The sequence below is a fragment of the Myotis myotis genome, unplaced genomic scaffold, assembly GCF_014108235.1.
Source record: "Myotis myotis isolate mMyoMyo1 unplaced genomic scaffold, mMyoMyo1.p scaffold_m19_p_3, whole genome shotgun sequence".
Taxonomy (NCBI): domain Eukaryota; kingdom Metazoa; phylum Chordata; class Mammalia; order Chiroptera; family Vespertilionidae; genus Myotis; species Myotis myotis.
This window is the reverse complement of record NW_023416335.1, coordinates 209,463,556-209,490,961: the sequence shown is the minus strand read 5'-3', so window position 1 is coordinate 209,490,961 and position 27,406 is coordinate 209,463,556. Positions and strand designations below refer to the sequence as shown.

At 53.8% G+C, this 27,406-nt stretch overlaps 1 protein-coding gene across 3 annotated transcripts; it reads left to right on the top strand.

Moving 5' to 3' along the window:
* The first annotated feature begins 2,416 nt into the window (after positions 1–2,416).
* Positions 2,417–27,406, top strand: RANGAP1 (Ran GTPase activating protein 1). 3 transcript variants are annotated; one of them, XM_036298451.1, is made up of 17 exons: positions 2,418–2,754; positions 7,182–7,331; positions 11,509–11,636; positions 14,421–14,480; positions 15,482–15,661; positions 17,620–17,754; positions 18,752–18,910; positions 18,998–19,111; positions 20,048–20,147; positions 20,239–20,323; positions 21,263–21,452; positions 22,326–22,445; positions 23,697–23,799; positions 24,788–24,876; positions 25,114–25,235; positions 25,540–25,614; positions 26,419–27,406. In XM_036298451.1, exons 2-16 carry the CDS (start codon positions 7,220–7,222, stop codon positions 25,577–25,579), a joined length of 1,737 nt encoding a protein of 578 aa, XP_036154344.1. In that variant the 5' UTR covers positions 2,418–2,754; positions 7,182–7,219; the 3' UTR covers positions 25,580–25,614; positions 26,419–27,406. The 3 variants fall into 3 exon arrangements, 2 of the variants coding, with proteins under 2 accessions (XP_036154344.1, XP_036154342.1); XM_036298449.1 differs by lacking the exon at positions 25,540–25,614 and having other exon boundaries at positions 2,422–2,754; XR_004965915.1 differs by lacking the exons at positions 25,540–25,614; positions 26,419–27,406 and having other exon boundaries at positions 2,417–2,754; positions 23,697–23,795; positions 25,114–25,174.

Below are 27,406 nucleotides of genomic sequence, written 5' to 3'. Positions count from 1 at the left end.
ATAAAATATATTTAAAAAATAAAAAAATAAAACTGTAAACCTACTTTTGCCCCATCCTGTATGTAACTGAATTGCAGGTAGAGCAAAAGCATGTGTGTGGGCCAAGTTGTGAGAGGGAACCTTGGAAAAGACAGCTGCATATGTTGACGGTGATTATCTCTGGGTGCGAGAGTTTCTGGGTAATGTTTACTTTTCCCTGTATCCTGTTTTATATTGGTTGAAGTGATTATGATGAACATGTGTTAATTATATAATGGTTAAAACAGTTTCTATGAAAAGAAAAAAGGAAAAGCTACTTATGTATTAGAAAAGTCACACCTACAGAAAAGCCAAAATATTCAAAAATTCTCATATTCATTTACTGTTAACATTTTGCCACATTTGCACGTGCTCCCCCCCTTTCTTTCTCTCTTCTCTCTCTCTCTCTCTATATATATATTTATCTCCCTGTTTTTGAAAGTTTGCTATGCCACTCTATTTATGAAAGACATACACTGTGGTGTCAGCCCACTGTCCCTGCGGGTTCTGCATCCTCAGGTTCAATCAACAGGGCTGGAAATATTTTTGGGGAAAAAGTTATGCTGTTGTACCATGTAGTGAGGCCTTACAGTGGTTACATCTGTACCAAACAGGTAGACTTTCTTTCCTGTCATTGCTCCCTAAACAATATAGTACAGCAACTGTTTACACAGCATTTACATTGGGTTAGATATTACAAGTAATCTAGAGATGGATAAAGTATACAGGATGATGTGCTTAGGTTATATGCAAATACTACACTATTTTATATAAGGGACTTGAGCATCTGCAGATTTTGGCACTCTGGTGGGGTCCTGGAACCCATCCACCATGGATATTGAGGGATGACTACCTCTTTTTCATAACTGAAAGAAATCAGAAAGATTTCAGAAAATGGCCGAAAACTAAAAATAGTGTTAGTGTTTGTGGTGAGCTACGTTTGGGTTTTGCAGTGAGCTGTTATACACACAGTGTGCTGTAGAAAGTGAAACTGCACTGTACATACGTTATTTCTACTTTATATAGGCCGTGTATCACATCATTCTTGCTTTTACTCTATGCTTGTGTTAACTTAGATTTTATGTGTTATTTGATATGATTGGGTAGGTTATTTTTTGAGTCTGGGAACCCTTAAAATTTTTCCCATTTAAATTAATGGTAATTGCTTCTTTGCTTTACATCGTGAAGGCTTACAGGAATGCTTGAATCATTTGAGAGTAAGTTGCAGACCTCATGCTCCTAATAATTTCAGCATGTATTTTCCAAGAACAAGGGCAGTCTCCTACATAACCCAGTACAGTAATAAAAATCAATAAATTTAATGTTGATACAATACTGTTATCTTTCAGTCCCGTGATGCAACATGCCCAGAGCGCTGCCACGGGTCCCCTCTTCACCCTCCCTTTTCAACTTCTGCTAATTGTCTCAATATTACCTTTTTTTTAAAAAAAATTTTTTTTAATTGATTTCAGAGAGGAAGGGAGAGGGAGAGAGAGAGAAACATCAATGATGAGAGAGAATAATGGTGATGAGAGAGAATAATGGATTGGCTCTCCTGCACGCCCCCTACTGGAGCCCCTACTGGGGATCAAGTGGGGGCAGAGCATGTGTCCTGGTTCATAGATCCACGCTCAACCACGGAGCCATGCTAGCCGGGCTCAATATTACCCTTTATAGTACAGGATCATGTATTGCATTTAGTTGTCCTGTTTTGTTAGCCTCCCTTAATCTGCAACAATTCCTCGGCCTTTCTTTGTCTTTTTCACGACAGAAGGTTTTTGGAAGAGTACAGACTAGTTATTCTGGAACTTGTTTGGGATTGTCTGATGTTCCCTCGTTATTAGATGAATTGTATGCATTGTTCACTGGATGGTGATGCTGCGTTCTCAGTGCATCACATCGGGAGGTGTACGGTGGATGCCAGTTTGTCCTGTTATCAATGTTCAGGTGGACCACTTGGGTTAAGGTAGTGTAGTGTCACAGAGTTTCTGTACCATAGGGTTACTATTTTCCCTTTTTAATTATCAAGTAATTTGTGGCTATTTACATGGAAAGCTTCCAGTATCCTTTCAAGTTCATGGGACCAAAAAAAAAAAAAAAAAAAAAAAAAGGCGCGGCTTTCCTTTTAGTAAATACCTACCACATGCTGAACTGACGAACAGCGTGCCTTCGGCTCTACGGCTTTGTTAAGTAAGTTTGCACCTTTCCGGAAGGGCGGGGATGCTAGGCCGCAAGGCATAAAGGGAATTGTAGTCTTCCGGGGCGCTCACGTCTAAACGCCGCCCCGTGGTCTCCCGCAGAAAGAGCCAGAAGCTGAAAAGGGAGGGCGGAGAGGGGCCGGCGGCGGCGCTCTGGGCGCGTTGCATCACGGGATTGGTAGTTCGCGGCCGCTCTCTGCCGCGCCCCAAGAGGGAGAACTGGACTACCACTCCCCGTAGGCCACACGCGCGGGGGCCGGGGAAGCCGTCAGGGCCTCGAACAAATCAAATCGAAGGAAAGAAACTGCCGGCTTTTAAAATCCTCCTCCTCCGCCATCATCCTCCGCCGTGCGGCGAGCAGGTGGTGTCGAGACGCGAGTGGGGAGAACCGTCAGGAGAACTGACGGGCGGGCTGAGCATCGGGACCGCCGGACTCGGAGGCGGCGACTCCGACCTGCGCTGCCGGACCTCACGTCCTCGCCCCGGCGGAGTTCGCGCCTGCTCGGGTCTCCCCGCGCGGCGGCGCCGGCTGTCTACGGTAGAGTCGGGTCCCCTTCCTTTCCCGTCACCTGCCGGGGATGGGGTGCGGGGGGGCGGGGGTGGCGCGTCCCTGGAACTGGACGTGGGAGGTGTGGGGCCTCCAGAGCGTGGTCTCCCCTGCGCCTTCCATGGCCGAGCGCGGAGGGGCTGGGAGTGGGGGGCCGGCCCTCCTCACCAGTGGGGACACTGAGGCTTAGAGAGGGCGCCTGGCTCGCCTGGCCGGGGCTCCCCGCACGCCGCCGCGGGCAGTGGCGTTTCCTGTTGGCGTCGGTGTCAGCTGGGGGCGGTGCGCGTCCTCCCGGGTCCCGGGTGGGGCTCCCGCGCCGCCCGCCTGTCATTCGCGGCCCGCGCTCGCCGCCGCCGCTGCCTCCACGCCCGCCGCCGAGGGCCGGGCTGGCGTGAGTCACCGCGGGCGCCTCGCGGGGGCGATGGCTGTGCATCAGAAAGCGTGTGCCGCCCCTCCCGAGAACGGGGGGCTGTGCGTGTGTTTACTGTTTGTCTTTGCTGCTTTGCAGACTTTGCACAAGTGAACGCACCCCTCTGGCTTGGGGTTCCTGGCCTCGTGGGTCGGTGTGTGTGCACTAGACTGAAGGGTGGGCTCCTCCCCAGCTGATAAGTTAGTTCTGTGCGCCTATTACTACCTTTGGAGGCCTCACCTCCATTTTTCTACCCTCAAATTGTCCCCTCCCAGAACTGCCAGAGGTGGGGGAGTTTCGGGCTAATTCTTATTCCGTTTCAGACCGCGGTCGGCGCACTTTCTAAATGCCACGCGGGTAAGAGTGGTCGTGGCACGTCACCCCTCTCCTCTGCTAGGAACCGTCGGTGGCTCTCCTCGCCACTCAGAATAGAAGCCACCGTTCTTCCCATGACCTTTGTGACTTGGGCCTTTGTTCGTTTTCTTTCCTCATTTCTTCCCTCCTTCCTCCCAGCTCTCGGTGCTCCAGCCCCGCTGGCCTCCTTGAAGTCTGCCCCCCACTCCTTCCCCCACAAGAGCAGTTGCATTTGCAAGAATGCGCTTCCTCCCAGCCTTTCTTTCCTAATAAGTTCTCTAACCACACCACTTGAAATTGCACACACACACACCAAGAAAATTCTTTACCCACCCCTTTTTCTGTTTATTTTTCTTCAGATACTGAGTATCTTGTTTAAGATACTAAATATCTTGTTTAGAACGTGTTTCCACGGTGCAGGGCTTTGTTTCATCAGGCACTGCTGGTACCTGGAGCGATGTCCAGCACACAGCAGTACTCATAAATGCTGAATGAATGAGTGGAAGAATGCCTCCTTACCCCAGAAGAATAATTCATGCTTATTGATAAAAACAGACAGGCCCTGGCTGGGTAGCTCAGTTGGTTAGAGCATCGTCCCAATACTCGAAGGTTGTGTGTTCGATCTCCGGTCAGGACACATAACAACAACCAGCCAATGAAGGCATAAATAAGTGAAAGAATAAATTGATGTTTCTCTTTCCTTTCCTCTCTCTTAAAAAAGGGGAGAAAAAAAAAAGGACAGACTAGGGCAGTAGTCCGCAAAATGCGGCTCGAGAGCCCCATGCGGCTCTTTGGCCCCTTCAGTGTGGCTCTTCCACAAAACACCACTAGCGGGCGCGCACGTACAGTGCGATTGAAACTTTGTGGCCCATGCACAGAAGTCGGTATTTTGTGGAAGAGCCACACTCAAGGGGCCAAAGAGCCGCGTGTGGCTGGCAAGCCGCAGTTTGCCCACCACTGGACTAGGGTGATAAGGGTTAAGATCAGGAGAAGGGGGTGGGAAGCTGGCTGCGTAGGCCCAGAGGAAGCCTGGGGGAGTGAGAAGATGGGGAGCTATCACAACTGTACGTTGAGGGTGAGTAGATTGGGGAGAAAGCCGTCTGGATGGAAGCAGTATCTGTGGAGTCCCTTCGTTCTGTCTGCCTTGGTCTCCCGTTAGCTGCCGTTTCCTCTGGAGAAATGGGGTCCTTTCTGAGTCTGCTGGGCTCCCGGCCGGTAGCTCCTTTTTCCAGCAGCTCTGCCCTGGTCTATTGTGATGGTGGCTGTTGTGATGTAGAGACCTCTGGTGTCCTAGGAACCCCTGAGGCTTGACCACCGTGGGCTGCCTAGTCCCCTGGCCAAGGCAGAAACCAGATGTGCAGTGGGCTGACCCCTGTGCCCCACCCCCAGAGTCATGCCAGCGTGGGTGGTGGGGCATTCTCTGGGATGGATGACCTGGATCCCGTAGCCTTCTACGTCCTGTTTGAGGAATGGGACCCTCCAACAGAAAGTAGCCAAGATGATCAGGCAGGTGTGTGCCTGTGGCAGACTCCTTACAGCCATGGGTCTGGGAGTTAACTGCCTCTCACTGGGGGCCCAGGAACTGGGCAACTCACAGGGCTTTGCTAGGTGTCCCAGCTGGGGCAGTTGGGTTCTCCCCAACCAGGGACCCCGGAGTCTCTCCCTTCTTCCCCCACTCTGTCTCTCTTTTATATGTAGCATTTTTATTTGTTTATTATTATTATTTTGGTTAATCCACATTAGAATGTATTTTTCCATTGATTTTTTTTTTTTTTAGTGAGGAAGGGGTGGGGGTAGGGGAGAGAGAGAGACATCAACGTGAGAGACATAGATTGGTTGCCCCCAAGAAGTCGCCCAGACGGGAGCCTGAGGCCAGTAATCAAACCTGCACCCCAGGTACATGGCCTTGACCGGGAATTGAACCTGCAAACCTTCGGTATGAGGGCCAACGACACTAACCATTGGGAATACCAGCCAGGGCACATTTAAATTTTTTAACAAAAAAATTTTTATTGAACTGATTTAAAGATTTCATTTGAAAGATTTTAAAACAAGTTATAAAATTCTGTTCCAAGTATTCAGGTACAGTTTTGTGCAGTTTTAAAATTATACAGAAACTCGAGTTTTACAATAACATTAGCTTTAGCAACAAATTACATTATAATGAAAATAATTACAAGGAGGGGTGGGGAGCAGACTCTTTATAAGAAGTGATGGAGCCGCCGAAACCGGTTTGGCTCAGTGGATAGAGCGTTGGCCTGCGGACTGAAAGGTCCCAGGTTCGATTCCGGTCAAGGGCATGTACCTGGGTTGCGGGCACATCCCCAGTGGGAGATGTGCTGGAGGCAGCTGATCGATGTTTCTAACTCTCTATCTCTCTCCCTTCCTCTCTGTAAAAAATCAATAAAATATATTAAAAAAAAAAAAAAAAAAAAGAAGTGATGGAGCCGTAACCGGTTTGGCTCAGTGGATAGAACGTCGGCCTGCGGACTGAAAGATCCCGGGTTCGATTCCGGTCAAGGGCATGTACGTTGGTTTCGGGTACATCTCCAGTAGGGGAGTGTGCAGGAGGCAGCTGATCGATGTTTCTCTCTCATCGATGTTTCTAACTCTCTATCTCTCTCCCTTCCTCTCTGTAAAAAATCAATAAAATATATTAAAAAAAAAAAAAAAGAAGAAGTGATGGAAGGAAACTTGACTTGGGGTGATGAACACAATACAGTGTACAAGTGATGTGTTGTAGAATTGTGCACCTGAAACCTGTATCACTTTTTTGAAACCTGTATCATTTTGTTAACCAGTGTCACCACAATACATTAAATAAAAAGTAAAGAATAACATAAAAAATAAAATAATTACAAACATTAAATATGAAAACATTCTCTCCATAACATGGGTCTCAGTTACCTTCTCATTCGTTGTAGCTATCATTACTTTAAAAATAGAGATAAAGTATATTTGTTTGGGTTTTTCCCACACACAAAGTACGTAAATGTTTATAGGGCATAGTAATGTCATCCACCTGTCGTCACTGAAGAGGGCAGTAAAATAGCATTCTTTGTCATCGTGTGAAAGAAAAATGCAGGCTGCCATAAATTTGATGTTGCTTCTGAGCGGTCTGCCACCAGCTAACCAGTGAACCTGATGTGGTGCACACAGTACTCATAGCCATTCTCCATCTTATCACAAAGTACCGTTCCCCCAAATTGGATTGTTTTCTACCATTTAAAGATTTTATTTAAAACACAAAACTGCCGAAACCGGTTTGGCTCAGTGGATAGAGCGTCGGCCTGTGGACTCAAGGGTCCCAGGTTCGATTCCGGTCAAGGGCATGTACCTGGGTTGCGGGCACATCCCCAGTGGGAGATGTGCAGGAGGCAGCTGATCGATGTTTCTAACTTCTATCTCTCCCCCTTCCTCTCTGTAAAAAATCAATAAAATATATTTTAAAAAAATAAAATAAAATAAAATAAAACACAAAACTAATCACATCAGTGACATCCTACAGCACTTATGTATACTTATGACTTGAACTGATTTGCTAACATAGCTTGCTTATAAACGATTCGTGAGTGCATTTCATGTGCACAAGCAGCTCTGCGATGTTCTCTGGAAGTGAGCCTCCTCTCTCTTAATGAAACTTTGGTCACCTCAGTTTGCAGGTTTCTGGGGGAGCCCACCAGTGTGTCCAGCATGGCCTCTGAAGACATTGCCAAGTTGGCAGAGACGCTAGCCAAAACCCAGGTGGCTGGGGGACAGCTGAGTTTCAAGGGCAAGAGCCTCAAACTCAACACTGCAGAAGATGGTGAGTTCCGGGGTGGGTTGGCCCAGGGGAGGAAAGGGAGTGTGGGAACGAGTGCTCACTCTTACTGGTTGTCAGGCTCATTTAGCTACATTGTCACATTTTGTCCCTGCAGCTCTGAGAGGTATCACTGGGCCCATCTAACAGTGAGGCTCAAAGATGACTTGCCCTTGAGCATGCGCAGGCTTCCCTGCCGGTCTCCATGTTTGCGGTGGGCATTCCTGCCAGGATGGCTCAGGCTGGCAGGTGGGGAGGGCCCCTTTATCTCTTGGGGGGACGGAGGCAGTGAGCGACCACAGTTAGTGGCAGCCCCAGGGTCTAGTTGCTAACTTCTTACTTCAGATCCACTCCCACCTTCACCCCCATGACCCCAAGATGGTCTGGGAATACCTGTCACCTTCCCCAGCGCTGAGACCCTCCCCACTGCGCTGCATTAAAACAACAGTCTGGTCCCTCTTGGGAGGTCTGGTCCATGCATCTGCATCTCCCCGAGGGAGGATGGCCGCCCCTGTCTGTGTGTAGGCACCAGGATGGGAGAGAACTAGGAATCAGAATGCAGACCCTGTCTTTCCATCCCTGGCCAAGGCAAGCCTGGCACTGACCATCCCTGAATCCCCTGGTGTCTGGAAGTGAAGGCACCTATGTTGGTCCTTTTGGCCCAACCAGGAAATTGGTCCGGAGTGTGCGTGGCAGGCTTGCCCCTCCGCCATGTCAGAGTCTGCTTCAGTTTTTGCTGCTGCACACTCCTAACATGCTATAGGCTCTTAAAATTTACCCAGCTCCTCCCTGTGTTTTTGTTACTTTTGATTCTTGCGTCATCCCTGAGATACAAATGTTGCTATTTTAGAAATAGGGAAAAAGGACTTTGGAAACTTAAATAACTTGCCCAAGGTCATACAGCTGGTAAACAGGGCCAGGATGTTAAGAGAGGTCCGGCTGCATCCTGTTCCTCTGCTTCTCCGTGGACATTCAGCTCCGTGCCGTCAGCGTGGATTTGCTGTTAAACGCTATTCGTTGAACTGTGTCAGGCAGAGTCTTAAGTGCCTTACAAATAGCATCTCAGTTTATCCTCTCAAAAGCCCTTGAAGTAGGTTTCATCTCCATTAAGGCTCAGGGAGGTGGTATGATTTGCCCGAGGGCACAGCTGTAAGTAGTGCAGCTGGATTAGAACTCAGGTTTCTGTGGCCCTAAAATCCGTGCAGATAGCCAAGCACTTCACCAGCACAGGCTGGACATGCTGCCTCCCGATTAGGTCACTAAGGATGCCCCCTTCCAGCCCCAGCCTCGGAGGAGCTCCTGTGGACTGGGAGTGAGGTACTCGGTAACGAACAGGAGGCGGGAGGTGAAATACACTCTGAGACCTGAGTGGAAGGCTCAGGGAAGCGTGTCGTTTGGGAAAGGGACCACTTTGAGTGTAGGAGGTCCAGGACGTCTCTGTGGATGAGGTGTATTTGAACTGTCGTGGAAGGAAGATTTAAGGAGAGCGCGCACTGCAGGCTGGGAGAAACACGTGAGCCAGACACCGACGCTGAGACCCACAGGGTGGGCTTGGAAGAAAAGTCAGAGTCCCACAGGGACCCAGGGCCGAGGCCCTTGAATGCTGTGCCGAGGAGCCTGGCGGCCTCATCGTGGACCCACAAAGGGCTCTGTCTTGGCTGGGAGTGAGCCAGCGCAGACAGGGGTGGGCAAGGGCCTGTGCGAGGAGGCCATGTGTCTGATGATTAGGTCAGGCCCTTTTCTCCCCAGGAAGTCATTTAAGGACCAAAGAAAGGCCTTTCTGCTTTGTGTGGCAGAGTAATGAAACCTGAAGCTTGTTACTTTGTGAGGCGGCAGAGGCTGAGGAGAGAAATCCCTGCCATGCAGCCACGTGACAGCTGGTTATTTAGCGGTGGTTGGGGCCCATTTCTGATCTGTTTTTAAGTTAGTGTAACTCCATTTGGATTGGAAACCAAGTGAGAGAGGCAGCTCACGTGTGGCCCCCACCTCCTCCTGTCCCTGCTCTTCCAGTTTTGGTGCATTTCCTTCCCAGGTTGGTCTGTGGAAAGTACAGCACCTATTTCTGTCCTTAGGTCACTGAGGCAGCATAGGTTGTCTTCCCTTGGGGCCCTGCTTTCAAGGACTCTGTAAACATGCCTTGAGCAGCCCTCCTCGCCCCTTGTTGACTTGGCCAGTCCCTGGGTGTTAAGGGGCGCTCCTCTTTGGAACAAGTCATTCAGCCCTTGCACAGGGTGCAGTCACCCAGGAGAGGGGGGCAGGGAGGGGAGAGGAGGGATTAAGGAGCTTCTCTGCTGGGGGGCTGCTTGAAGTCCATGGTTGTACACAGAGGCAAGGGTAGAGGGGGGAGCATGTAGTTCAGTTTTGGAAAAGCAGCCCTGCTGGTTTCCCTGAGCTCCTGAGCAATGCTGCTTCCTTGAAACCTCAGCTTCCTCTTTTATGAATGGAGGCCCATACCTTCCAGCCTCCCTGTTGAGAAATGGAAAATGGATGCTGGGTCATTCGTTTTCTACCTGGGGGACCTTGGTAGGCATTTACTTCCCCTCTCTGTGTCTTAATATAGTCACATAAAATAGATGTAACAGTAACCACCTCATTAGATGATGTGGGGAATGTAGGAGTCAATGTGTGTAAAACTCACACGTTAGTGTGTTAAGTGCTTCTCTGTATGAGGTAGTGAGCAGAGGCAGAGCGAGCCCCTTTCCTCATGACCCAGTGGGAAGACAGTATTAACAAAGTCACCATAATGAGCAAGTTCATTTAGACGGTGTAACATTGTGGCAGGCTCCATAGGAGATCGGGGCTGTGCTGCCTGTGAAGATTTGACCCTGTTGGGAGCTTAGCAAGGGCTTCTGAGGACGTGCAGCGGAGGGGAGACGGAGGGAGGCAGGGGTGTACAGAGGTCCCCAGCTTGGAAAGCTTTGTAGGGACCCCCTTAGAGATCGCAAGTTAAAACCTTTCTCAAGACCCTCTGAGGGCTTTGTAACCTGGAAGGTCAAGTTCAAACCTTTATCTCCCATATATATCTCCATCTCTTCTCCACTATTTGTTTCATGTAACTAGTGTGTTTTGTTCAGATTGTAAAGTTAATACATGCACATTATAGAATACAGAAACATTGGAAGAAGGAAAAAAAACTCTATAACTTTGTTATCACACAGCCCAGGGATATAACTACTGTTAATTTTTGTACATTTTTTTAGTCATTTGCTGTGTGTGTGTTTTTCCTAAACATAGCTGAGTTCCTTTTTTTCTTTTTTTTTTTTTTAATAATTAGGATCATATTACAGATAGTTTAAAAGCTACTTTATTAACCTGAATCACTTATAATCCTACCACCTAGACATAACTGCTTTAACATTTGGTTTCTATCTTTCTGGACCTTATTGTGTGAATGTGTATGTTTATATGCTCATATGCACATACTAGAGAGAATACAAATAACATATCAACCTATCTGCTGTTGATGGACATTTCGGTTGTTTGGAATTTTTCATCATAATAAAACAGCACAGCTGAAACCGGTTTGGCTCGGTGGGTAGAGCATCGGCCTGCAGACTGAAGGGTCCCGGGTTCGATTCCGGTCAAGGGCATGTACCTGGGTTGCGGGCACATCCCCAGTAGGAGATGTGCAGGAGGCAGCTGATCGATGTTTCTCTCTCATCGATGTTTCTAACTCTCTATCTCTCTCCCTTCCTCTCTGTAAAAAATCAATAAAATATATTAAAAAAACCACAAAAACAAAAAAACAGCACAGTAATGAACACCCCAAACATGAGTAATGGAACGCTCGAAAGCCGTGTGCCATTGTAGCTGCTGGCCCCCTAACTTGGGTGCCGTTTTCCCACTGGGCCTGCTGCCCTGCCTGTCCTGGGAGGCTCCATGCACACCACCCACTAGGTGTCCAAGCTCTTTCTTTGCCTTAAGCAGCCAGTTGGTCTTTCCCTTGGCTCCCAGACCCTTACACATGCCTTGTTTTAACACTTGTTACAGAAAAATGGTCTGTGTAGCTGTGTCCCCTGCTGAACTGTGAGCCTGTGTGATTGTTCTTTGTGAGTCAGGGCCTGGCACATGGTAGGTACATCATCGCTGTAGGCGCTTGAGTGACAAGGTAGTGTCTGGGCTCTCTCCTGCCTCGGCTGTTCATGATTCCAAGTCTAAGATTCTCTCCTTTGGTCTTGGGCAGCCAAGGATGTGATTAAAGAGATTGAAGACTTTGATGGCTTAGAGGCTCTGCGCCTGGAAGGCAACACGGTGGGCGTGGAAGCAGCCAGGGTGATCGCCAAGGCCTTGGAGAAGAAGTCGGAGTTGAAGGTGAGACCTGCAAGGGGACGAGCTGCCCCAAGGGGACTGGCTGGGGATGAGCTTCCACTCACGGCCACAGACCTTCCCAGGCCCACGGCCAGCTCCTGCCTCTGGCTTCCCCAGAGCACTCGGCACTGGCCAGGGTCCTGCCCTTGCATGATGTGTCCATTCGGGTCCTCGAATGGCAACAGGGAGATGGTATTGGGAGTGTAGCGGGTTTATTGGGCTACACGTGTGAAGATAAAGGGGGTGGAGCAGAACGGGACAGAGAGAGCCTTCACCTGCACAGCAGCTCTGGCGCCTGTTAGGAGGGAAGGGCACAGAACCGTCATGAGAACCTCCCTGTTCTCGCAAACGCTCAGCCTGCTCCAAGCAAAGGCTGCCCTGCCCTATAGGGGAGTCTGGTGTTAGGCAGAAATGGCCCGGCCTTAGCATGGATGCCTCGGCGGCCAGCTGACTGCCCTCCTCACGGCTGATTGACGGCCTTTCATGGGCTAGATCCAAGGGGTGACCCTCCTCGTGCGTCCCAATGTGGGTGCCACTGAATGCCAGTACGTCAAGATGCTCTTTGGGAAAAGTGGGTTACCACATTCAAATCATTGGGAAGATGTTGTCTCCTGCTCTTGTTTGCCAGGGTCGGCATGTGTGAGTGTAGCAAAGCCCCAAAGAGTCCGGAGGGAAAGGGCCCTGCTTTGTAGGTGAGAATGGCTTAGTTCATAAAAGGCTGGGCTCGTGCTGGCCTCTGCACGGGTCCCTTAGTCCTCTCAGCCGCCCAGGCAATAAAGAGTGTCTATTCTGTAAGTCACGGGACCGAGGCTCAGGGGGCTGAGTAATGGCCTGGGATCCTCCTGTTGCTGAGTGGCCGAACGCATTTGGTACTCCTGCGTCCAGTGCTCCTCCCCTGGGCTTTGGGAAAGGGAGGGCGTGCAGGGCTGGGCCACGAGAAAAGTGGAGTGGACTTGCCTAGTGAGGGCCGGCTGGTTTATGAAGTGGCCCCTGGTGCTTGTTTGCTCAGGAAGGTCATGGTCGGGTGAGCAGCCGGGCAGTGCTTGTGTCTGTTCTCCTGCCCGGGAGGCCCTTCCTTGAGCAGAAGCTGGACATTTTCCTTCAGAAGAGTTTAGCCCTTCCCGGTGGCTGGTGGCCTGTGCAGGAAGGGAACGGAGCAGATGCGGCCTGGGCCTGGGCCTGGAGGCTGCAGGAGCTGAGCTTCGGCACCCAAGGGCCTGGCTTCAAGCCCCAGCACCACCACCTGCTTGTGCTACGTGGCCTGGCACTAAACTCTGAGCCTGGGCTCCTTCGTGAAAAGTTTTTCCTCCCTGAGAGGTGGTTGTGATGGCCAGATGCAGGCTTATGTCATGAGAGCGCCACCAGGGGCAGCGTTGCCTGCGTCCTGTCCCCTGTGCAGACCCAGTGCCTCGAGTCACCCGCCCAGCATCGCAGGCCTGCTTCTGTGCAGGGGCAGGGGCGGGGGGATCTGCCCTTGATGCCCATTGTGCTCTGGCACATGCTGATGGGAGATGTTATCTCCCCTGTTGTGACAGAGGAGAAAAGTGTGGCCCACAGTTACACATCTCAGGAATGGGCCGGGATTGGAGCCGATACTAGCCCAGCCTCCTAACTGCTCTGCTGCCACTTGAGATTGTGAGGCCTGAAGCCTCTTTCAGAGTCAGAGATGGGATTGTCGGGCCAGGGTTCTGATCCTGGGGTCTGTTAAGTCAGAATCAGAACCCAGGCCATGTCTCATCAGTCCCAGGTTTGGTCAGGAAAGGCCGGAGATGCCAGAGTGATATTTTAGATCAGCAGTTTTCAACCTGTGGGTTGTGACCCCTTTGGGGTTCGAATGACCCTTTCACAGGGGTCGCCTAAGACCATCCTGCATATCAGATATTTCCATTACGATTCATAACAGTAGCAACATTACAGTTATGAAGTAGCAACGAAAATAATTTTATGGTTGGGTCACAACATGAGGAACTGTATTTAAAGGGCCAGAATGTTGAGAACCACTGTTTTAGATGGACACAGCGGCCAAAGTGGGAGGGAAGGGTTGTGCCCATGCATTGAGACTAAACTGCTGGGCAGCATAAGACGGGTGCTGTGGCCACCACTTCTGTGCCATTTACCTAGTATTTCCTCGAAATCAGCTCACTTTGAAGTAATTGAAAAGCAAACCCAATCCCTTCTATAAATGGGGACATGTTATCCTGTCCTGGGGCACTTCACACACACAATCCACAGGTGTCCCAACCCACAAGGCCCTGAGCCCGAGGTCTGCTCCTTGGCTCGAAAGGCAGACGAATAAGAAGTGGGGAGGTGGGCAAGACCCGCCAGCCTCAAGGCGAGCTCGCCCCCTGAGGCAGCAGGAAGGCTGAAAAGAGGCTCAGAAAGAGTAATTTCCTTGCTGCTGGATCCCCCACTGTTAACTTTGCTGTTCCTCCACCACCCAGTCATGCTCACGTCGCTGCCCCCCAGCCCGTGTGGGAAACTGGATTGGAAAGGAGCACTTGGCCGTCTTGGTCCTGGTCCTGCCACTGCCATTTGTTCCCGGAGCATCTCCTTTCTCTCACCCGCGTGTCCCTCCCCCTCCCAGAAGCCAGAGGCTCGGGCAGATCGGGGTTTTCCTAACCTCCTGCTGAGCCTCCACGGCCCTTGCGGGTCTCCAGGTCCCACCAGCTTTGGCCAGAGCTGGTCCAACTTTTCACTGACAAAGCCCAGATGAAGAAGTCTTGTAGTGCTTGGTAGTGTAAGTCCATGAGGCGAGGTCTCAGCTAACTCTTCTTCCTCCTTTCAAAGCGATGCCACTGGAGCGACATGTTCACAGGGCGGCTGCGGTCGGAGATCCCACCAGCCCTGGTAAGTGAACGGGCCGTGGCGTGCGTCCCCTCTGGCACAGGACCCCTCTGGCCATTCCAGGCCTTTTTCTGACACCTTCTGGAGGCTAGGATATGTCCTGTGGGTGACTGAGATGCTGACACGGAAGGCTGGCAAGCACAGCATCTGCCCTGCGTGAAGTAAGGGAAGGTGGAGCAGGCTCAGAGGGTCTGAGCAGCTCTGCCTGCTTGAGGGCGAGAGGTCAGTTGAGGCAGATCTTAGGGCTGGGCCTGCTCCTGTGGGTGGGGCAGCCAGAGACCAGCTTAGGCATTGCCTCCCCTCCCCCATCCCCTGACCTTTGCCCAGCCTCCTCTCCGCCCCCTTTCTCCTGGGGCACTGCAGGTCCCATGGCTGGAGGTCCCGGGATTGCTCAGCATCTTTTTGCCACAGCTGGTCCTGGGCAGAGGCTTCGGTTTCCTCTCCTCTGTCTCCCAGCACATCGGACAGCAGCATCCGCCCTGGGGCCCGAGATTGCTGCTCACACTCCTGGGTGGGCACTTGCCTCCAGCCTCCATCGGCCCCTCGCTCTGCCCTCCTCAGGTTGGGGGGCTGTTGCTTCCACACGCCTCACCCACCTCAAAGCCCATTGCTCTGTCTCAGTTCACAGTTCTTGGCCTGGCCTTCAAGGCTCTTGCCTGATCTGACACCTCACTTGCTTTGTAGCAAAACCTGATTCCCTTCTAGCCTCAGCCTCTCTGGAATCTACCAGCTGTCGCCCCAGGCACACACGTGCTGCTTTGTGCTTATGTCTCTGCTCATGTTTTTACTGCTGCCTGGAATCTCATGTTTGATTGGCTGATTCTCATCCAGACTGAGTTCAGATGTTACCTCCTACAGGGAGCCTTCCCTGACCACATGGCATGCACCAAGCCCCACTCCCCAGCAGAATTGGGAGCCCTCTGCCAGTTCCCACCAGCCTGAGTGCCCCCCGGCACAGAAGCAGCACCTGGTAGGACACTGACATGAGCTCCCTCTGTGCCCAGATCTCACTAGGGGAGGGACTCATCACCGCCGGGGCCCAGCTGGTGGAGTTGGACCTGAGTGACAATGCATTCGGGCCCGATGGAGTTCGAGGCTTCGAGGCTCTGCTGAAGAGTTCCGCCTGCTTCACCCTGCACGAGCTCAAGCTCAACAACTGTGGCATGGGCATCGGTGGTGGCAAGGTGGGTGCAGGGGCCCCTCCTTCACGTCCCCGCTGTCCTTCACTCTCCCTCCCTGCCCAGTCCCCACTACACTTGCCTCCATCGGCAGTGTGTGCCCTGGCCACCCACCATCTGGGTTGGCTGGCCTGCTTTTCTCTTCAAAGGAGAAAGGCCTCAAAGGTGGCAGCCTGTGGCCAGTGGGGAGAGGAGATGGAGTTCGTGAGGGTGGGGTTGCCAAGCAACCACCCCAGTTCTTGTGTTGCTTGGCAACACAGGCAGTATTGCATATGTGCTCCGACTAGCTGGCTCTGCAAAATGCAGGGCTTTGGGTGTCCCTAGGCCTGCTGTGCCCTCAGAGCAGGTGGCAGCCTTGTGAGGCCTGGCTGTGCATGCGGGGAAGGAGCCCAGAGAGAGATGGCGCAACTCGCCTTTGTTCCTGGGGGACCCGGTGCTCCCCCATCCTGCTGGTCAGCCCGCTGGTCAGTGTCGAAAGGCTCCTCTTTTCTTCCTAGAACCTGCACAGAGGGAGGAGGCTCTTTAGCCTCTTCTTGCTCCTTTCTGGCTCCGTTAGGCCCAGATTCTAGGAAGACTAAGTGCCTCCCCTTCATGCTCTGACCTAAAGTAGAAAAGGGCTGGGATGCAGGAATTGACAGCGGTCGGGACACCTTCCCTTTGAGGCTGTGTTATGTGCATAACCTTAACTCTCCTACCCACGGTGACAGGTGGGTGATGCTGTCCCCCTCTTTTCAGATGAGTAGACCTGGGCTTAGAGATCTGGGGTCGAGTGCCCCAGATAATGTGAGACTTGAATGTTCATCCACGTGGCCCTGTCAGGGCAGCGGGAAGAACCTGTGTGATGCTTGCAGTGCTCCAGGCTGAGGAGCCAGATCGGCCTCCCCTGCAGAGGGTGCCTGTTGCCCTGCCCCCTGGGAGGGGAGCAAGGGCCACGCTCCCCTGCTGTCCCGGCCGGCCCTCCCCCCAGCTGATCGGGAAATAAGCTTGGTGTGCGTTACAACCTAAAAGATTTGAGTCAGCACAGAAATCGGGCCCAACCCTGCCTAGAGTGTGATGTGTTGGGGGAGCCAGACTCATCCTTGTAAAATGCTTCCATTTTCCACCCCTCACCTCACCTCTGCCCAGGGAACTGAGGCTTAGAAGCTGCTCTAGGCACCACCCCAAGGACAGGAGAGACTGGGTTTAGGTTTTGCTCCCAGCAGCTGAGACCCTGCTTTGTGTGGCTGCCTGCACACTGGCGTGTCTCAGATGGGCTCAGGGGGGCCGTGGTCTCCGTGGCCGGCTCCCCTTAGATCTTGGGGAGCGTGGGAGAGACACTGGAAGACTTGGGTCCTGTTCAGAGTCTGCCACTTGCTTAGCAACCGTAGGACCGATTCTGTCCCTCCCTGAGCCTGCGTAGCTTCAGCTGGAAAGGGACTCTTGATGGTCCCGCCTGCGAGAGGGCTTGTGACAGTCCAGTGGGCTAATTGTGAAAGCCCTTCCCGGGACCTGGCTTCAAGTTGGCCCCTTGGTGTTGGTCTCTCCCTTCCCCCTGGGCCTTGGTCACCCATCTTTACCATGAGGCTACACCCCCAGGGTGGCGGGACCCGCACATGAAGCAATAGATGTAACAGCTCTTTGTAAATTATAGGGTGCTGGGCACATGTGAGAGGTGACCATTCAGCTTTCGAGCAGTTCTTTTAAAAAAATTTTGAATGAGAGAATTGATTTGTTGTTCCACTTATTTATGAATTTGTTGGTTGTCTCTTTAATGTGCCCCAACCCGAGATTGAACTTGCAACCTTGGCGTTTTGAGACGATGCTCCAACCAACTGAGATACCCGGCTAGGGCTTGAGCAGTTCTTTGTCCCCGTATCCACCACCAGTGGTGGCATGGACATTGAAGACTCATTCAGTGGCATTGCTGCCCTACTGGGAGAAGGGCCTCCTGCATAGGCCTGGGCCTCTTACCTTTTCCCCCACAGATCCTGGCGGCAGCTCTGACTGAGTGTTACCGGAAGTCCAGTGCCCAAGGCAAGCCGCTGGCCCTGCAGGTCTTTGTGGCTGGCAGAAACCGTCTGGAGAACGACGGAGCCACCGCCTTGGCAGAAGCCTTTGGGGTGAGTGGTTCTGCATGTCCTGGGAGTGCCTCCAGCTCTGGGACAGCTGAGACCTAAGCAAGTTACTTCCCTGCCCCGAGCCTGCTGGTCATCCTACAGGGGGCTGGTTGCTCTGTGTATGCCTGAAAGTTGCACAACCCTTCACCCAGGTGAACTGGCAGTGGCCCCCTGGAGTGCTGCCTGAGAAGGTTATGAGGCTGCTCTGAGAGTCAGGGGCATCTGCCAGGCGTGGTGATGCTGGAGCGGTGGGGTCAGCGTCTCTGGCCTCTAATGGGCAGGGCAGACCGGCCCTTGAGACAGGTGGGAAGGAGCGGAGGCCCAGGTGCCCCTCCTTCTCCCCCAGGACACTGCTGAGTCCCTGGTGGTGAGCTCCATGAGAGGACCAGACCTGCCTCCACAGGGTCTGTGCCCCTCCTCTTAACTTAAACGTTTTCTTTGGCCAATAATATTCTATCAGTGTTAACGGTACTCAGGCCAGAATAGTGTCCCCCACAGTCCTGCCCTGAGGGGTCTCCCTGCCAAAGCTCGCTGCCTCAAGTCAGAGTGACATGGCAGGGGAGAAGGGTCTGTAGCTGACTGGACCCCTGGCTGCAGGGGAGCCTTCCCCTCTGGAGCTGGAGGGACAGGTTACCATCCTCGCAAACGATGGTGCCCTCTCTGCACCCTCTCCCTCAGCCGCTGTCCTCAGTGCTGGGAACAGGCGCGTGGTGGGTGTGCTGGGCTGTCCTCGGGTGTCCTCTGGGGCCCTTGGGACGGGGTTCTTAACCCGGGCCAATGGGACCCCACTAGCCTGGATACAACAGGGAGCCTTTGCACATGGATGGGGGGAATCACATGATTTTCATCATTAACATGGCTAACGTATGACCTCACTTCAGTCGGGAATGTAAGCTTTAGAAATGTCTGTGACTTTGTTAACAATAGCAATCGCAGATGTTTCATGTCAAATTATAGTTGTTACAAATATATAGAAATCTTCATGTTTCTTACCCATCAGGTCATAGGGACTCTGAAGGAGGTCCACATGCCCCAGAATGGGATCAATCACCCTGGCATCACTGCCCTGGCCCAGGCTTTCGCCATCAACCCCCTGCTGCGGGTCATCAACCTGAACGATAACACCTTCACTGAGAAGGGCGCTGTGGCCATGGCCAAGGTGAGGCGGGTGATCCGGGTGTGACGTTGGCTCAGGGGGCCTGGGTGAGGCCTGCAGCCTCACCCTGGCCCTCACTTCCTCCTGCAGACCCTGAAGACCTTGCGGCAGGTGGAGGTGATCAACTTCGGGGACTGCCTGGTGCGCTCCAAGGGCGCTGTTGCCATTGCAGATGCCGTCCGCGGGGGCCTGCCCAAGCTGAAGGTGCCTCCGGGGTCAGGGTTCCCCCACTTGGTCAGCGGGTGGCAGAGGGTCCCATGGCAGAGGCACTGGGCCTGGGTTCTTCTGCATCCTCCCTCGTGCCGTTGTGCCAGTGCCTTCTCCCCTTTGGGCACAGTTTCTTCTTTAAAAAACAACATATTTTTATTAAGTTCAGAGAGGCCAAAAAAACAATACAGAAAATCAATGAAACAAAGAGCTGGTTCTTTGAAAGGATAAACAAGATTGACAAACCTCTAGCCAGGCTCACCAAGAAGCAAAGAGAAAGGACCCAAATAAACAAAATCAGAAATGACAGAGGCGAAATAACAACAGATCCCACAGAAATACAAATGATTGTTAAAAAATACTATGGACAACTCTACTCCAACAAACTAGACACCCTGGAGGAAATGGACATATTCCTAGAAAAATACAACATTCCAAAACTTAATCAGGAAGATTCTAAAAATCTCAATAGGCCAATAACTATGGAAGAAATTGAAGCAGTCATCAAAAAGCTTCCAGCAAACAGAGAGGAAGGGAGAGGGAGAGAGAGACAGAAACATCAATGATGAGAGAGAATCATTGATCAGTTGCCTCCTGTATGCCCCCCACTGGGAATCATGCCTATAACCCTGGCATGTGCCCTGACCAGGAATCGAACCATGACCTCCTGGTCCATCGGTAACTCTCAACCATTGAGCCATGCCGGCTGGGCAGTTTCTTAATTTTTAAAATGAGGTCATCATAGTTGACTGTATATAAACATTCTGGGTACCTGGCACATCACTGGGTACATGGCATTTCTGTTGGTGTCATTCTGGCCATCTGGAGGACGGAGCCTACCTTCCGGTCCTGGGGAAATGGAGGCTTCCGAGTAGGACCTGGTTCTCCTGGCCCACATTGCTGCCTGCCACTACCCCTTCCTCTTATTTTTAGGAGCTGAACTTGTCGTTCTGTGAAATCAAGAGAGATGCTGCTCTGTCCGTGGCTGAGGCTGTGGCAGACAAGGCCGAGCTGGAGAAACTGGACCTCAATGGTAAGTAGTGGTGATGGCCTCAGCACAGGCCTGCCGGTGGGTCTGACCCTGACCCTGTTTCCTCTTCTCCCCCTTCCCCTGCCCCGAGCAGGCAACGCCCTGGGAGAAGAAGGCTGTGAGCAGCTCCAGGAGGTTCTGGACAGCTTCCACATGGCCCAGGTGCTGGCATCCCTCAGGTAGGGCTCTGGGCGGTTGGGGACTCATTCATTTTATTCATTTCATAAACATTGATTGAGGCTGTTATGTACCAGGTGCTGTGCTAGGCATTAGGGATGTGAGAATACAACAATGAAGGCGCCACTTCATTCTAGTGGGGCAGGGGGTCCAGAATAGCCACATTTTTATTACATGTTCAGCAGAGGGACAAAGGAGGGCAGAGGGCAATGTCCCCTTTAGCGCAGGGAGCTGGGGAGAGCTCTGAAGGGATGATGGCTGGTCTGATGCTGACAGATAAGGCAGGGCAGCCAGCATGAGGCCGGGGTGGCCTGGGGCTGGGCTCCGCATTGCTCTCAGAGACTGTCTAGAAAGGGAGGGACCCATGCAGGAGGGTGGGGGTTCTGGGTTGCAGAGCCCACTGGAGGCATGGGGGGACGGTGGCCTCCTCCAGTAGATAGCACCCTCTCCCTCCGCCCCTGTAACCCCCAAGTTGGCTTCATTCCCTGTCATCCTCAGTCACTGCTAGAGTTCTGCTGCCCCTAGAATGTGGGGACTCAATGGGCTCAAGGCTCAGGGTCCAGGGGAAACAGAACAGCTGTCCTCGGGGCAGGAACCCCCCGCCCCTCCAGCTGGGGCTGCTTATGGTCAGCAAGATAAGGGCGGCACGGCCCTGGGCATCTCAGCCTGGCAGTGTTCCTGCCAGACCCTGGGCCCCCTGAGACAGTTCTCTTCCTTTCCTGTGTCCCCCCAGTGGGTCTGGGGGCTCGGACAGGGACGCGATCTGATTCTCAGCATGGCTTCCCTGGGCGCTGAGCTATGAGTGACCGGCTCCCTGGTGACCCACTTCCCCCGCCCTGAGAGCAGCTGCCCAGCTGGGGTCTGTGGGTTCAGAGCCAGGCCTCAGAGCCAACATGGGCCATGGGCTGGGAGGGTCTGCTTTAGCCAACTCCTCTCTGCAGTGATGATGAGGGTGAGGATGAGGATGAAGAGGACGAGGAGGAGGAGGAAGGAGAAGAAGAGGAGGAGGAGGAGGAAGATGAAGAGGAGGAAGAAGAAGAGGAAGAGGAGGAGGAGGAAGAACCACAGCAGGGAGGGCAAGGAGAGGAGTCATCCACACCCTCAAGGAAGATTCTGGACCCTAACAGTGGGGTGAGCTCCTCATCGTTTGCCAGGATCAGAGTCCAGGCCCCCAACCCTGAAATCCTGAGAGAGCTTCTCGGGGCCACAGGGCAGGCTCGGAATCCACTTGAACACAGAGGCCACCAACTATTTTTGCTGTATTCGTATTGAGCCCAGTATAGATGTGTCTACTTAGAAATTATAGCGTATGTAATGCTGCTGTGTTGTGTATAAGACATACATACATATTTCTAAAAGAACAGTAAAAGAATAAGAATAGAGAGAGAATTTTCCCACCCATCGGTGGGTTGTCGTGGTGACCTGTAGGGACAGCCCATCCCGTAGGCTGGCGGGGACATGACCCATCTGGCACCTGGTGCCCTTCCTTGGCCAGGAGGCTGGTGGAGCCAGGGCTGCCGTGTCCTGCCTCACTGATCCTGTTCCCTCCGGGGTCCCCAGGAAAGCTTCCGGAGAGCTGGGTTGGACACTATCCCTGCTCTGCTGAGTTTGGCTTTCCTAGTTTTAGGGAAGCATTTCAGCCCCCACTCGGCAGTTTCAGTTTTTCTCTGGGCACTGCTGGTGCTCACTAGCCGCGCTTCCTCGGGCCAGGCTCCATCCAGGTCTCGGGGTCCACGGTAGGGCCCCCATGCCTCCTGAGTCATTCCTGGGGCATGTCACGTCATGGTGAGGGCCCACTTCGTCTTAAAGGCTCTTGCAGTCCTCGGGGGTGGCTTGTCCCCAGCTCAGAGGCTTGAGCGCTGGGAGCCAGTGTCTGGGCTCTGCCCTTTGGGGAAGTGCATGTGAGTGGGAGGAAGAATTCGGACTCTGAGCCATGATTGGCTCGTGTTCTGGGTGAGGAGTCTGGGTTCAGACCTTACCGTGCTGCCTGTGCCCCCCATCCAGGACCCAGCTCCCGTGCTGTCCTCCCCGCCTCCCGCTGATGTCTCCACCTTCCTGGCCTTCCCCTCCCCTGAGAAGCTGCTGCGCCTGGGGCCCAAGAGCTCCGTGCTGATAGCCCAACAGGTGAGAGTGCCGGGCCTGCCGCAACAGAGCTGCCGGAGAAAAGGGCCGAGCCGAGCCGAGGGCAGGACTGGGAGGGGAGGCTGTTAGGGGAGTGGGCTGCCAGGGTTCCTTTCATACGCAGACGCTTTTATACGTAGACGTGTGAGTGAGTGTGGCGTTATAAGGCAGAACGCAGTCGGGCAGGCCGGCCGCACTTCAGAGGACTGGAATTGGGGAGTGTGTTCTCTTACACACACACAGCCCTAGGCTTCCCTCTGCATGTTCTGTAGGACCAGCTGCTTCTAGAACAACCGGCTGCCCAGGACTCCTGTGGCCATCATCTCGTGTGTATTGTGGGCAGGCTGCCCTTGCTCGGGCCTCCCTTGCTGGTTGGTTAGTGGGTTCGGTCATTCATCCATTCTTTCACTCATTCATTCTGAGGTGATCATCAAGCACCTCCTGTCTGCCAGGCACTGTTCTGAGACCTGGGCGTGGTTTTTTTTAACACTGTTGGCAACTAGGAATGGAGACCTGTTACTCTTACTGTACAGATGAAAGCACTGAGGCTAGAAAAGGGTGAGTGATAAATAGAAATAAAATGGGCTCACTCGCTCTAGCTGGTTTGGCTCAGTCGATAGAGCATCGGCCTGCGGACTGAAGGGTCCCGGGTTTCATTCCGGTCAAGGGCACATGCCCCAGGAGGGGGCGTGCAGGAGGCAGCCGCTCAGTGATTCTCTCTCATTGATGTTTCTGTCTCTCTCTCCCTTCCTCTCTGAAATCAATAAGAATATATGTGTGTGTTTTAAATGGGCTCACTCTCGGTTGGCTTGGCTGATTTCCTTGTTTTATCTGTTTTTTGTGTGTGTTTTCATGATAAGTGAGATTGTATAATGTGAACCTGTTTGTGGCCCACCTTTCCATCGGCTGCGGTTCATCGTCTTCCTGTGTCAGTAAAACTCTGTGCCCTTTGCCCGGGGAGGAGACGGAGCATCCAGGTGGCCCGGTTTCTGGACGTTTGCGTTGTCCCTCCTTTTCTCGTTAGCGGTCAAGTTGAGGTCACTTGGTTGCCTGGGAATGTTGTCTGCACTGGGGGTTATTCAGGTTAGATCATGGGAAGGGGTCAGAGTCACCGGGTGCGATTGCTGCTTCACTCAGTGTGTGTGGCCCACCTGCCTGGGCCAGGTCCACGCCAGCTCTGCGGAGACCGTGTGGGCCAAGGCAGGACCTGGGGCTCTGGCCCTGCTGACCAGCCACTGTCTCCTGTGTCCTCAGACCGACACCTCTGACCCGGAGAAGGTGGTCTCCGCCTTCCTGAAGGTGTCCTCTGTGTTCAAGGATGAAGCCACAGTGAGGACGGCAGTACAGGACGCAGTAGGTAACGTGGGGGTGGGGCCTGGGGGGCTCCTGCCTCTTCACTGCTCCAGGGCGGGACGTTTCCAGTTATTGGTTCCCCTCCAGCGCTGATGTATGAACTGCTCTCGGCCCCTCCCACCTGTTCCTCTTGGGTTCTCGCTGGAGGCTCTCCTCTCTGGTTTTTGTAAATGGGGAGACAGAGGCCTTTCCCAGGTCAGCTCAGCTCTATGCATCTAGAACTCGGGCCGGGACAGCCATACAGGAAGACCAGCTGGCCACAGCCCAGGGCCCTGGGGAGGCACTGCTCTCAGAGGAGGGGTGTGAAGACTGAGCCTTTGTCCCCAATTCTGAACCTTTGCACATGTGTCCCCTCCACCTGGAGGTTCCCCTGCTTCCCTGATACCTTTCCAGGCTTTCCGGGATCTCTGGTCCCCCTCCCCCAAGCCCTGTCATGAGTTCCCTTTCCCACCTGGTTCTCTGTTACCTCCATCAACCTCCCACCTTGTCAGCGTGTGCTGGGGTGGTCCAGGTCCTGCTCGGCAGATGAGAGGAAGGGCCTGCCTGTGAGGGGCACAGCACGCGGAAAAGGCAGCATTGAGGCAGGAGGGTCACTGAGCAGTGAGGCTGGGCAGGTGGGTGAGAGCCAGGCAGGGGTCTCCAGGTGGTCTCCCTGAGAGCCCAGCCCCATTTGTGAGGACAAGTTACCCAATTGTTTCCCCGAGCAGCCCAGCACAGACTCTCCTCCGTCTCCCTGTCCATCTCCCTCGCCTCCACAAAGTGGCTGAACCCTCACTTTATCTCCACCCCAGCGGTGCAAGGTCCCCGAGCCCATTTTACTTGAGAGGCCAGGACAGGGAAGGGCCAAGATGTCACAGCCGGTAGAGCCAGCCCTTCCCCGGTGCTAGCTGTCCCCTCAGCGGGACTGGCTTGGGGAAGGGCTGATGCCCTTTGGCCCGAGGCCAGCCCTTTGCTGCAGTGAGCGCTCTGCCCACGCTGCTTCTGCCTTGCAGACGCCCTGATGAAGAAGGCCTTCAGCTCATCCTCCTTCAACCCCAATGTCTTCCTCACCAGGCTCCTCATCCACATGGGTCTGCTCAAGGTGCGGCTGGAAGGAGTGGTGGGAGGGGTGGAGGGGGTGCCCCAGCGGGTGTTCTGGCCACGCTCCACGCCCCGTCCCACACGAGGCCTGTAGGGGCCTGCCACCCACCCCGTCCTGGGCTTGGCTCTGCTCCAGCACCTTGGCCGTAGGGCTTCTGAGCAGGGACTGAATGGTGGAGGCCCTGGGCCCCCAGGGGACCTCAAAGCTCACCTGCAGCCCCGTGTGTGCCCCTCACAGAGTGAAGACAAGGTCAAGGCCATTGCCAACCTGTACGGTCCCCTGATGGCACTGAACCACATGGTGCAACAGGACTACTTCCCCAAGGCCCTCGCTCCCCTGCTGCAGGCATTCATGACCAAGTGAGTGTGTCCCCGGCGGCGCCTGTGGTCCGAGGCTTCCTGGCCTCCACTTGGCTTGTGAGAGGCCCTCGTGCCTCCCAGGCTCTTGGCATCCGTGTTGGGTCTCGCTTCTGTGTGACCACCACTCCTGAGGCCTCCTCCCCGGCCCAGCTGAGGACACAGGACTCGGGGACAAAGCCTTTCCTTGCGAGAGACTGAGGACGTAGCGCCCCACTTTCCAGAGGGGAAGCCCACTCAGTTAGGAGCTTGCCCTCACCGGCGCTCGGCGACATCCCTCCAAGCAGTTCTGTGTCCACTCCCACAGCAGCCAAGGCCACGGGGCCCTGCACAGCCACCGGCCGTGAAAACCTTGGCCTTGGCCTGGAGGATCCTGGAGCTGGTGAGCGCTGACCAGTCAAGTCATGAGGAGCCTCTGGGCCCTGTTGGGGCCCAGCATGGATGGGGGGTGGGCTGGCCCCCTGTCCTCACCGAGGCCTCAAGCCTCAGTCTCCCCATATGACCAACCAAGGTTGTCTCCAAGGGCTCTGACCAGCCACACTGCGGGTGAATCCAGAGCCTCGGGGGACAGTGGTGGGCAGGGGTGGGACGGGGCCACCCCCACCGCGTGTGCATCCCCTTTGAAAAGTCACTATGAACTGAATCCGGGGTAGGGTTTCGGGTGGAGTTGAGTGAGACGGGGCTGGAGAGGTAAGTACAGCTTATTACCATTATCACGGGTCTTGAAGTCTGAAGCAGCATGGAATCAAGCAAGGATCTTAAAAAAGCAGTGACACCAGCAGATACGCCCACTGGCTGCAGTGGAGACAGGGACTGGGAGAGACTGAGGAGCTAGGGGACAGCGGAGAGCTGTGCGCCGACGTTCTACCGCCAGCCACGTGTGGCCCTGAGCTCCACACGGTCAGCACGCTGAGGGCTGAGGAACACTGCGTTCCACAGACTTAGCGAGAACATGGCAGTGCAAAATACAGCAATAGTTTCATGTACTTCATTAATCTCATAGTAACTATATATTGAAAGGATAATATTTTGGATCCATTGGGCTAAATAAAATATATTATGAAAATTTAAAAAAGAAAAGTCGTGAAAATTAGAAGAGTGGAGTCAGGCACATTTCTAGCTGCAAAAGTGGCCCCACGCTCTGCTGCCACCTGAGCTCCCGGCCCACAGGTGCCTTTCCCCACAGGCCCAACGGCGCCCTGGAGGCCTGCTCCTTCGCACGCCACAGTCTGCTGCAGACGCTGTACAAGGTCTAGACCTGGACACGAGGCGGCCTCTCCTTGACCCTCAGCCTGGACCAGTGATGGGAAGGGACTCGGACAAAGGACTCTGGCCAGAGGCAGGGAGGGTCTTTGTTGCGTGTGTCGTGCTGGTCCGAGTATGTGTGTCGGTGTGGTATGCGTGCCAGTGTGTGCTTCCTGTCGGGGTCTGGGTGTTTAACGTCTCCCTGCTGGGCTGGCCCTGGTCCGCTGGAGGGGAGCTGGCCCAGGAGAAAGGGCTGTGAGCTGCGAGCTGCTCTGCCATTAAATTCACCGCCATCTGAGGGCGCTCTGCTGGTCTGTGCCTCAGGCTCGGCCTGTGGCTGTTCCCACCACTTTGCCTTCCTTGCCCTCAGGCGGCACCAGCGCCTGGGGCGTTGCTGCCCACGTGCTGTCCTCCCTCGGGGCTGTGGCTCGGCTGCCTTTCTCACTGCCTGCCCTCTGCTTCCTGTCACCAAGCCCGGGCCCTGCAGCCACCGCAGTCCCCGCCGTCCATCCCTGCTGTGCTGACCGTCCCGCGCGAGGTGGAGACGGCCGTGGGTGGAGCCCCGGGTGGTCAGCAGAGGGCCAGACCCTGGTGCCGTGCCATGTGGACAAGACAAAAGCCAGTGGGCAGACACCAGAGGGTCCTGGAGTAGAAGATGCCCCGACGGTGCTGGCTCTGGACTCCGAGGAGATGTCAGTGACTGGCCTGGAGGGGCACCTGGACAGGCCACACCTGTTCTCCAGCCTGGGGGGCGAGGGCGAGGGCGGGGGCCGGGCCCACTGCTGCCTGAGCTGCGTTACTGAGCTCTTAAAGGAAGGGGTGGGGCCAGGGGGCTGGACTGGCCAGCGATGCCCTCAGCGTCCTGTGTTCCCTTCGCGCTCTGTGTCCGGGCTGTGCCTGAGGCTTCATAATAAAGTCGTGTGACAACA

Bases quoted from the DNA above. Each gene is read 5' to 3' on its own strand.
- RANGAP1 (XM_036298449.1), top strand. From the start codon at position 7,220: ATGGCCTCTGAAGACATTGCCAAGTTGGCAGAGACGCTAGCCAAAACC. The intron at 19,112-20,047 runs GTGCCTCCGGGG...TCTTATTTTTAG, and splicing joins GGGGCCTGCCCAAGCTGAAG to GAGCTGAACTTGTCGTTCTG. The intron at 22,446-23,696 runs GTGAGAGTGCCG...CTGTGTCCTCAG, and splicing joins CCGTGCTGATAGCCCAACAG to ACCGACACCTCTGACCCGGA.